Source organism: Drosophila navojoa, chromosome X (assembly GCF_054131105.1).
Source record: "Drosophila navojoa isolate 15081-1374.11 chromosome X, UAZ_NAV_1.0, whole genome shotgun sequence".
Lineage (NCBI taxonomy): Eukaryota > Metazoa > Arthropoda > Insecta > Diptera > Drosophilidae > Drosophila > Drosophila navojoa.
Window position 1 is genome coordinate 10,395,598 of NC_142895.1, and position 11,572 is coordinate 10,407,169.

At 40.6% G+C, this 11,572-nt stretch overlaps 1 protein-coding gene across 1 annotated transcript; it reads left to right on the plus strand.

The window, feature by feature from the left end:
- The first annotated feature begins 9,077 nt into the window (after positions 1 to 9,077).
- Positions 9,078 to 10,760, plus strand: LOC149090591 (uncharacterized). Its single transcript, XM_089264995.1, has 3 exons — positions 9,078 to 9,735; positions 9,851 to 10,213; positions 10,337 to 10,760. Exons 1-2 carry the CDS (start codon positions 9,165 to 9,167, stop codon positions 10,180 to 10,182), a joined length of 903 nt encoding a protein of 300 aa, XP_089121121.1. The 5' UTR covers positions 9,078 to 9,164; the 3' UTR covers positions 10,183 to 10,213; positions 10,337 to 10,760.
- Positions 10,761 to 11,572: the final 812 nt, after the last annotated feature.

The following is an 11,572-nucleotide window of genomic DNA, read 5'->3' on the forward strand; positions in this document are numbered from 1 at the left end:
ACTTTCCGGCTTATGTGAGAGAGTGTTAACTTTCCATTCACACCCCACTCCCCCTTGCCTCTGCTCTGGTGTAACGGATCGTATGAGTGATTTATTTTATGGCTCATTTTGTTGCAGGCTGGCGTGACGCGTGACACACGCAAAGCACCTGCAAAAGTGGGTTAAAAGCCCAAACGAACTGCAACACGGCTATTGCATGCATGCAACCCCCCCCCCTCCCACGCCCACCTTCCTTGTTCGCCCCTCCCCCCTTTTTGGCCATAAATTCTATTGCAACAATTGATGCGGCCACCTAATGACCGCCATTAAACCCTCAATTAGTCGGCTCTCTCTCCCTCTCCCTCTCTCTCTCTTTCTCTCTCTCTCTCTGTGCGTGTGTGTGTGTGTGTGTATGCTTGGCCTAATCAGCTCATTGCCATAAAGAAATCGGGTTGTTCTTGCCTCGAAGAAAGAGAAAACTAAACTAGAGAAAGATAGACAGAGAGAGAGAGAGAGAGAGGACGAGGACAGCGAGACAGCGACAAAGAAAGAAAGAAGAAAAAGGAGACTAAGAGAAAGAGATGGGAATCAGGCTGCACTTATGAGAGAGCGAGCTACAGTATAGAAAATGTTGGGGGAAGGGAAGTATGAAGAGGAAGAGAAAAATGAAGAAAACTAGAGAGAGAAGGAAGAAAGAGGAATAAGAAAAGCCTTCTTTTCCGAGGAGAAGTCTGAAGAGAAGGGCAGAGTAATAGGTAATGGAAGAGAAGCCTGACGAGAAGAAATCGGACGAAAAACATGAAGAGGATGCAAAAGAGAAAGAACAGTTACAGCCGGCTGGAAAAGCAAGAAGAAAGGAAAGAGAATGAGAATGAGAACAAGATGCAGAGAAATGGGAAGAGGAAGAGGACTTGGATAAGGGGCACAAGTAGGAACAAATAAACGACGAAGAAGAAGAAGAAGAAGAAAATGGGGAAAAAGAAGAAAAGGGAGAAAAAAAGAACACTAAGAACACTAAGAACATAAAAATATGATGACTAAGTAAGAAGAAGAAGTTTATATGAATGAGGCAATGGAGAGGAAGAGAAGGCGAAAGAAGAGGTTGATGAAAACTATGAAGAGAATGATAAAGTAAAAGAGGAAGAGGAGAGAGATCGAAAACAAAGTGAGAGCGAACTCCGAGCTGGGCCCCAGTGAGCCTCAGTTGAATCCCATAGAGCATTTGTTGCTTGTCAATTAATAGAGTCCAAATAGAAGCGCCCATTCAGAGTATACCTCATCCCAGCAAGGGTATACTGGCCTGCAATTGCCTGCAATATGAGCGTGGGCAGTGGATGTTTTTGAATTTTGAAAACTTTTTAATTGGCTGACTCGGATGGAGGTGGTGCTGGTGGTGCTGGTGTCGGTGGTGTCGGTGGTCTATGGTCTCTGGCCTCTGGTCTATGGCTCTTTATGTGACTTTGATGGCTTGAATGGAAACGCTTTGGGTCGCCTGAACTGTGCCACAGCGACAGCTGTCACACGGTCTGTGTTGCTGCCACACGACGATGCGGGCATAAAAAGGCCAAAGCATTGGGAACTATTTGCAAATAAAATGCAAGTGAAATGTGCCGCATTCATCTACAACAAAAGAGCAGCAAACAAATGCTAAACTATTGCAGTTTGCTCTTGCTGCTGCTGCTGCTGCTGCTGCTTCAGCTGGCTTTTGCTTTTCCTCTCACTTGATGCTGTCCTTTTACTTTTTAGCCAGCAGGAAATTCTTGCCACCAGCAGAAGCAGCTAACAGAAAAATAAAAAAAAAAGAAACGATGTAAAATAAATTGTTCAATTTAACAAACAAGCAAAAGAGCTTCAGCTACAGCAGCTGACTGCTCGGACAGGTGGGCAGCAGCCAATGGCTGTCGAGCTGGCTGGGCGTGGCCCATGAAATTTGTGCCCGAGTTTATGAAGCGAGCGAGTAAAGAACAAGCTCTTTACTGCCATTGCGCGACAACAATTGCCTCCAGTGGCACAGCTCAGTTGGCATTGTTGCCTCCGGCATCCTGCTGTTGCCCTTTGTGCCTCATCTGGCCCGTTGCCCGTTGGCCCGTTGGCCCGTTGGCCTTGCCAGTCTTCCTTCGAGCCGTTGCCGACACATGGCCATCTCGCCTTTGGCTTAACGCTTGCTATTTCGTTTATATTTCTAGTAGCTTCGAATTGATTCGCTTGACCCACGGCTCAGACAAGATTAGAGCGGACAACAAACGCTGATGCCCCACCACATGGACGCGAACGCCATGCGAGGCTATTTCATGGAACAACAAACCCAAAGATGCATTCCCTGTGAATGAAAATTGATTGATAGTTATTATGACTATATTGTATATAAATATGCAATAAATGCGGCTTGTGAATAGGAAAAGTTGTTATACCCTAAACTTATAGAAAATGTGAAGGGTATAAACAGTTTGCCATAATGTACATACATACATACATACATACATACAGTAACGAATGCGAAGGACGCGTAGCAGAGTACATAAGCTGCATATGTATATACATGTATTTATGTATGTATGTATGTATGTACGTATGTATGTATGTATGTATGTATGTATGTATGTATGTATGTATGTATGTATGTATGTATGTATGTATGTATGTATGTATGTATGTATGTATGTATGTATGTATGTATGTATATGTGTGCATATGCTATGATCAACCCATATCGTCCACACCTTCGTCCATGCGATCGTCTTTTCTTCCAACCTTTCATTCGTCTCTTCCTCCAACCGTTTGTCGGCCTGTCAATTTCTTCGCTCCTTCTTCAGTCCCTTCAACTGCTCGTTCGTCTGTTTATCGCCTCGTCCACACATACGTTTGGTATACTCGTCCGTCCTTGGCTCTATCCGTTCGTCTACTCATTCGTCAATTATGCCAATTGCGTATGTATTTATCGACTCGTTCGTCTTTGCATTCGTCTGTTTGCATGCTTGTCCGTTGGTCCATTCATCCGTTTGCTCGTTCGTGACTTGTAGTGATGGGACGATTAATCATATGATGCACAATCATCGATTATTTTGCTTCCATTTGCAATTTAAATGCCCAACGACTAATCGATGATTTTACGTCGAATAATTGTAATAATTAATCGCATAGCTTAAATTATGATGCAATCATCGATATATGTATGTAAATAGTAATAAATTTAAAAATAATTAATTTTGAATAAGCATTTTTCCTGCATTATGTAAACATAACGAAAAGGTGGATAATACGAATTGACTGTATGTATTACTGTGTATGTATGTATGTATATATGTATATGTAGTTCTGTAATTAATAAATTTCTTGTGAAATAGATTTTCAATAGCTGCCAGCTCTCTGCAATTGCTGTGCTTTGTTCCAGATCCGATTTGATTGCCATTTGGAAGACATAGCTAGTTCTCATCTCTCCTCCACATCCGCATAAGACGTGCTAAGCGCCTTCTCCCGGTCCTCTTTCACACCAGGCACATAAAGCGCCTCAGCTGCCGCAACCAGAGCTTCAGCAAGCTGCGAGTTCCGGAGCTGAGGGTATTCCCCAGCCGGGCTTAGCTCGAACTGCAGTTTATGGAGATGGAGCGAAACAAAGTGGTTCATAGAGAATAATACGGCGCCGTGTATGAATTCATATTCGGTTGGAAATTTACAAAAACGTTTTCGCTGCTCACAAAGTTAATTAAATTTCGCATATGTATGTATGTATGTACGTATGTGTAGGTATGTATGCACATGTAACAGAATTTGCACGCTCATGGAGAGCAAATTGATTTCAGCCAGAGTCGAAACAATACTGACAATTGAATGTGGGCAGCAAACGTGGCCCAGAACAATGGCCGGGCGAGTGGCCCATGTGCCAGGCGAGTGCGTGATAATTTACAAGAATTTTCTATTATGTGCTTTTCCGATATTCAATTGTTGCATGCAGCATAAATAAATGGCCATGGCAGAAAGTCATGTGGCACGCATTGCAATTAGCTCGAAATGCGAAAATCCCAGCAAATTGTCGGAGAAATGCACAAGCGAATGCTCCGAGAGCAATTCTCACATTCCCATTAACTGCGAAATATGCAAAGGAAAACTTCACAGCGCTTCGCTTCCATATCGACATATGCAAACAGAAATAGCAAGAAAATAGAAAATAGAAAATAGAAAATGCAAAATAGAAAATGAATGCCCAAAGTATGTAAATGGGCGACTTCCCAGCATTTCTCAGGATCCCTTTGAATCCCGGGATTCCCCGGGACTCCTGACAAAGCCAAGCAGCAACAGTTCCCTGCTATTTCAGATTCAATCGTCGTCGACTCAATAGCCGAGTGAGGGAGGATATTATTAGCCCATACTATTTGTGATTCCTGATGTGGGTTATTCATGAACGCTTCCTATTAAATAGCTGCTGCTGGTGAATATCGTATGTAATATAATTATAGGTGATGTTTAAGGCTCTTAGTACTTCTTTGTAGAGGATCTCAAATACTTTCCTCTTATATAATATAAAAGTGTACCCACCTTTATCTCGCTAGCTCTCTCCCTATTCCCCTATTTCTGTTTTACTCTCTTCCTCGATTGTTTCTCCTTCTCCTTGCTCCCACCTACCTCTCTCTCACTCTAGATCCATTCTTTATCTATTTCTCTATCTACCTACCTATCTCCATCTTTTATTCTTCATTCGCACTTTCTCTCTTCCTTGTCTCTCCATCCCTCACTCTTCTTTCACTTTCTCCAGTCTGCTCTCTCTAACTCGGTTTCACTCTCTATCTGCATGGTCTCTCTCGCTATCTTTCTCGCTCTCTCTCGCCATGTCGCCATAGAGAGGGACTATCTCTTTCTTTCTCCCTTCTATATATTGCTCTTTCTTACTAACTTTCCGTCCTTCTCATTTTCTTTCTCCATCTCTATCCCTCTCTCTCTATCTCTATCCCTCTCTCTCTCTCTATCTCGCTATCTTTCTATTCCTCCCCCTCCCCCTCTCACGCTCTTCCTCTATACATACTTTCTCTCTATCTATCTCGAGCTAAAAATTCTCTCCCCCCCCTCGCCTTCTCCCCCGCCCCCTGTAACTATTTCACGTGTCAAACGTAGCGCCGACAGCCAACGCTAAAGGCAAAGGGGGGCGGCGAGACGTTTATTGCTATGGAGTGTGTGTGGTGAGATTTGAAAAGGAATCGAAATACGTGCTCGCTCATGCAGCCACACACTTTGCATAGACGCAAATTAGCTTTTGGAACATGGGGGAAACTAACTAAATACGATTGTGATCGGTAGCCCTGGCAACGAGCAGCAGTAATAAGCTGCTTAGCCTGCCCTTCCCTTCCCTTTATTTCCCTTGCCGCCCCTAGCCCAACCGCATCCGCTGTCAGAGCTACGCATGTCGTATTTCCCATCATTAGACTGAGAAAAGTCAAACCCAGCAGCGCCCATGCTTGAGGTGGCAATCGCTCCTTCAGCCCGGCCGTGTGGATGCGTGTGTGCGCTGCGAACAATCCCCAGATATAACAATTTCCAGCCAACCGACGAGCACTGTCTGACACAGAGGCCACAAGAACTTGAACAAACCATAAATCTCCCAATGCGAATGGACGTGCGTGGCTGCGGCCGAGCGGGCTGGCTTAGCCGCCTCCCGGTTATCCAGCTAGACTTTAGCTCTGTCGCGATTATGACACACGGCACCACCAGCAGCAATGGCCGCTTATTAATGAGTTGCGCTGTCAATCAGCAGGCAACGTGCAACGTGCAACGTGCCACATGCAACATGCAAGCTGCACCTCTTCATAGCCAAGTCTAGCACTAATAGGATCGCGCCTTCGGCCAGTTCCTTTACCAAATCAACTCATCGCTAATGAAGCAGACGAAATAGATATCGGCTCCTGCTCCTGCTCCGGTAGAAAGCAAACATTCTCGTTCGTAGCCTCGTTCGCCGTGTGCAAGCGAGTATATTGGCTTTGTGCAGCCCTCGCTCTGCTCACCTAGGAATACCTAGTAATCCCGTTCTCTAAGCTGCTCCAATTTACTGAGAACATGACAGGAGTTTTACACAGACAACAGGACGGACAGACGCACGGAAGGATAGACAAAAAATTGTACGGCCTGACGATCGAGAGATATGAGAGACGAGCAGCCTGACAATACTAGACAAATTTACATGCCATCCTCATCAAAAATCTATAAATACTTCATAAACCCAACCAATATGCCCAAATTTTCCATTCTCAATATGCTCAAGATCTAAAAAAAAATCTGCACTAAAACAAAGTAATATCACTTGATTTAACTTTTAACATAAATCGCAAACTCTCTTATTCTCTATGTAGATCTGCTCATTCATCAGAGGTGCCCTGAGACCCGAGGAGCATTGCTTTGCTTTCGCTGGATGCATTCTGGCTGCACATGACTTGATGCTACGCATTTCCAGCGAGTTTCTGCTTTTGCATTCGTTTATGGATAATTTCAGTTGCTATGGGTACACGGGTTTATGGCTCGCCAGATGCCAGGCGAAACGCTGGCCAGTGCGTAAGCCAGGCAGCTCCAACAGCATTCCGTGTCAATGGCCCTCAAAGGCGCAGACACATTGCTGGCAATAACCACAGCAGCAGCACCACCACCACCACCACCAGCACCACCAAGAGTAACTGCAATGGCTACAGCTACAGCTACGGCAACAAGAAAAGCCACAAAATTAACGACAACAACTATGAGAACACAGCTAAAACTTGCTTAATCTGCAGATACCCTGTAAATCTTAATGAATAATTTCTTTAATTTAATGTGTACAAAATTTAAATATAAATTGTATACAAGAGAAGAAAATATAAATGTTATAAATACTTCATTTATTCAAATTTGTAAAAAAAAAAAATTATTATTGTTAGTTTTCTGATAAGAAAATCTTAACTTAAGCTCAACTACTATAAAAATCAACAGGGATCGATGCCTTCAATATGATTTATAAAATATTAAATATGATAATTTTATATAACTTGCTCAACTTTTAGATGATTTGTATGGAACATTCAGACCTAGCAATAAAAAGAAAAACTAATAAATTCAAAAATGGTTTTCTTAATATTAAAGATAAAGAATATTACTTCTTTGTCTAGATATTGTAAAATAATTTGATCATTTTTGTATTTATTTTTATGCATTATATATTTTCTTATTTTTTTTTTTATTATTATTTTTACGTTTATTTTTATTTATTTTATTTATTATTCAATATTTATTTATATGTCTTAGTCTAGAAATCGTAAATTAATTTGATAATTTTTGTATTTATTTTTTTGTATTATATATTTTCTTATTTTATATTTTTTTAAAATTATTTTTACATTTATTTTTATTTATTTTATTTTATTTTATTTATTATTCATTATTTATTTATATGTCTTAGTCTAGAAATCGTAAATTAATTTGATAACTTTTGTATCTATTTTTATGTATTATATATTTTCTTATTTTGTATGTTTTTTATTATTATTTTTACGTTTATTTTATTTTATTTATTATTCATTATTTATTTATATGTCTTAGTCTAGATATCGTAAATTAATTTGATAACTTTGTTATTTATTTTTATGTATTATATATTTTTTTATTTTGTATTTTTGTTATTATTATTTTACGCTTATTGTTATTTATTTTATTTATTATTCATTATTTATTTATATGTCTTAGTCTAACTATCGTAAAATAATTTGATAATTTTGTTATTTATTTTTATGTTTTACATATATTCTTATTTTGTATTATATTTTAGTTTTTATTTTTACGTTTTTTATTTTTACTTATTTTATTTTATTTATTCATTATTTACGATATATAAACTAATATGCTCATTTAACATTCTAAGCGAATATGCAAAAAAAAAAAAAAAATTAAGTTTTGATAAAGGAATCCCTCAATCCTTCGCCTTTACTTTGTGCGTAATATCTGTGATAATGTCTCTTGATTATAACTGTAACACACCCGGCATAGCTTCGATGTTGCTGCAGAGGAGGTCAGGTACAGGGTATCCGAATAACAAGCCGGAACAGCATCGAGTACATCATGCCAGTCTCTGCTTAAGTTGAGCAGCGCGCGCGCACGCTCTCAAGTGCTAATGAAGATTCCAAGCGGCAGCATTAAGTACCCCGATTCGGTTGTAGTTGCAGTTGCAGTTGCAGTTGCATTTACAGTTGGACAGATGTACTTATAAATAGCTAAGATGCTGGCTGGCTGGCTGGCTGGCTGGCTGGTACTACCTCAAGTAGAGTGCCGCCAGGGCGGTGCCAGGCGAGGCAGTTTATTGCATCAGTTGGGCAAAGAGTTGGACGATGCCGACTTCGACAGCGATAAAACAAAAGTGCCTTTTGTTTCGACTGCTGCAAAGCCATAAGAAGACTTTGATGAATGTAATAGCCACTCTAACAAACTTTGGATATATAAATACACACACACACACAGAGAGAGAGAGATAGAGAAACATAGAGAGCGAGTGAGGGGGCGGTAGCAGGCTACACGCATTTAAATGCATATAAATTTAAAAACAAGTTGAAAATTTATGCACACAGCCCACACAGTTCCCAAGGCGAGCTAAATGGGATTTTTGAGGCGAGCAAATGCATAAATAAAACACACACACACACACACACACACACCCACATGCATACATAAGAGTTTGATTACAATATAGCATATAGTACGTATTAATAGAGTGGTAAGAACTTAATGCGATCGCAACAAATCTAAATAAAATTGATGGCAGAACGCACGCAAGCGCTTTGCGCTCTATTCCCAATTGGTGTCCAATTGGAAAGCGTCGCGCGCATCAATCAGTCTTTGATTGTGCTGGCAATATTGAAGGCGAAGACAAAGCAAAATGAAATTAGAAAAAAAGCATGGCGGCCGAGCGAGCCAAGGATTGCCAGACGTAATGTGCTAGAGCTGCCACTAAGCTTAGCAGCTTTTCGTGTCGCAGCCAATAAATATGTAGCTGGCAATTATTTTCGATAATTTGTAATTTCAACATCAACTCTGGCCTGGCCTCATTTTGACGTGAGTCGATAAATCAAATTTAGATCATTCGGTTCGTGGTCTCGGCGTGTGCGAAACGTACATTTTCAATTGAAAAAAAAAAAAAAAACTTTTTTTTTTTTGTTTCGAAAATTTTATTCATAGAAGTACAAATGGCGGACGATTCAAGTTTGTACTTTTATGGTTTAACTATCCGGCCGAAGCGGAAGTATACCCAGCAGGTAACCAGCTCGCTGCATATATCACAGGTTGCCTTGGCCTCCGGCGTCTGTAGCATACTCTACTTGAAAATTAACCATCGAAAGTTTGCCGTTGCGACTCTGAGCAGTGCGATTCCTCAAGCGCCATTAGATCTTAACTTTAACGATGGCGATCGCCTGCACTTCTATGCGGTCGGCAATGGCCGTCTGAGCATCTTGGGCTATGCGCTGGCCGTGCAGTCACCGGCCAGCCATGTGCGCCATACACAAAGAATGTTCCTTAACGACGAGGATAGCGGCGATAGCGTTGATTCGGATAGAGGCCTGACCGACAGCTACATTGATATTTCCGAGGACAATGGGGACAGCCGAAACACTCAAAATGCACTGGAAGTTGATAGATCCACTATGACCGGCGGGAACAAAGCGAGTACGGCGGTGGATACCGTCTATGAGCTGAGTAGCGACACTGAGCGTCCAGGCGGCAGCTCTGTACATACTGAAGAATTGCCTTCAACGCCAGGTAAGTGGGGATATGATGATAAAAGGGGTTGCGGGTGAACACGTTGTGGCATGGGTATGGATGGGAATAACGAATGATAACGAGAGAAATGGAAACTTACATTGGTATCCCACAGCTACGGAGGATAGCGATCCCCATACATCACCCGGGCTACATATAGTGCATGACAGAATTGAGTGCTACAATACAAATATCCGTGTAGTTCATGAATATCTTTGTGTAAATGTCCACGGTATTGGCAATCGAAATATACATGAAACCTATAATAATGCCGATGAGAGTGCTGACGAGATTGCTATTGATAATGCTATTGAGAATGTAGCTAATGCGGAACAGAAGGACAATGATGACAATAATGCTGACGAATTGTCCGCTGCATCGGATGCAAATCAATCTCCGTCGGCCAAGCGAGCCCGACTCTCGAATGCTAGCGATGGCGAAGAATAAGCTCTTATGAATAACAGAAATAAATGAGACGGTAAGAAAATGCATAAATATTTATTTATTATATTATTATTATTATTATTATTATTATGCATACATCAATTATAGTTTGCATTATTATTACATCATTTATTGTTGTTGATATTTTTCGTTTCAGAGCTTGTTCATGCATGATATATCTATGAATGTATATGCATGTGTGTAATGAAAAATAATCACGAAGAAGAAGCTCTTTTTTTTTAATATTTAACAGAACAGAATTTGAAATTAAAACCTATAACAAGGACTGTAAAACTACTACCTTAAAACAAACAAAAAAAATACTATTTTGAAGAAGTATTCCTCGATGTGGAGTTTATTGCTTGAAATTTTCTGTGGTAGAAATTTTTTTTTTTTTTTAATTAATAATCAAAACTATATAACTAAAAACTTGAAACCTGAAAACTTGAACTAAGGGACGAACTGAATATGAATGTAAACCTAGACGGTATATAGTTTGAGTAAACTTTTTTTGGAAATACTTTTTATGTACTTTAATCTAATTCATGTATATTTTTTGCATTAAAATAACTTGAAAAGACACGTATGTTAAAAAATATAGTGAAAATATGCATTGAAATATATATACATTCACTTTTATGTTTATTTTGCTTGTTTTTTTTTAAATTAAAAGATCGTGCCTGAACTTTATTTGCCTACTGCATATTTCTACACCTTAGACACCTTATCCTACATCCGAGCTCTTAATATTTACTATTGAGCTGAAGGAATTGGTGAAAGCGCAAATTAGCGCTGGCCCGCCGCCCATCTCGTTGATAGAGAGGCATTGACCGTGAGCCGGTTGGGAGCACAAGCACCTGCAAATTAAAGCCATTTCGTATTGACACTTTGGGCCGTACCCATCGCGTCCCATAAGAGTGGCGTGGAGTGGCTGGACTGAGTGACAGTCTTAATTACAGAGAGATTAGCATGGTTGGGCGCAGAGGACGTTTGAGCCTCGCCCACAATCTCAGTGGCAGTGCTGAGTGCCTGCCTGCCTGCCTGCCTTGACGTATTGTATTCAATGTCACGTTTCATGACGATGACGCTGCAAACTGAAATGCCAAAAGAGTGACAGATGGAGACAGACTCAGAAAGAGAGAGAGAGAGGGAGATGGTGTGGGTACGTCTGTCAGAGCGAGATGCTGCACAGGTGCAACGGTAGACGTTTCCTGTGCTGCCTACTCCTTCTGCTCCAGGCCGTTGCAGTTACTTATTTTTGCTTTTGTTACATTTGATTGTCGCAAACGAAGTGGAAAAGTAAATGTTGAGCACACACACACACACACATGCAAAGGCACGCACCATTCCAAGCACTGGAATGCACACTAATTACTTACTCTTTGGCCGCCTA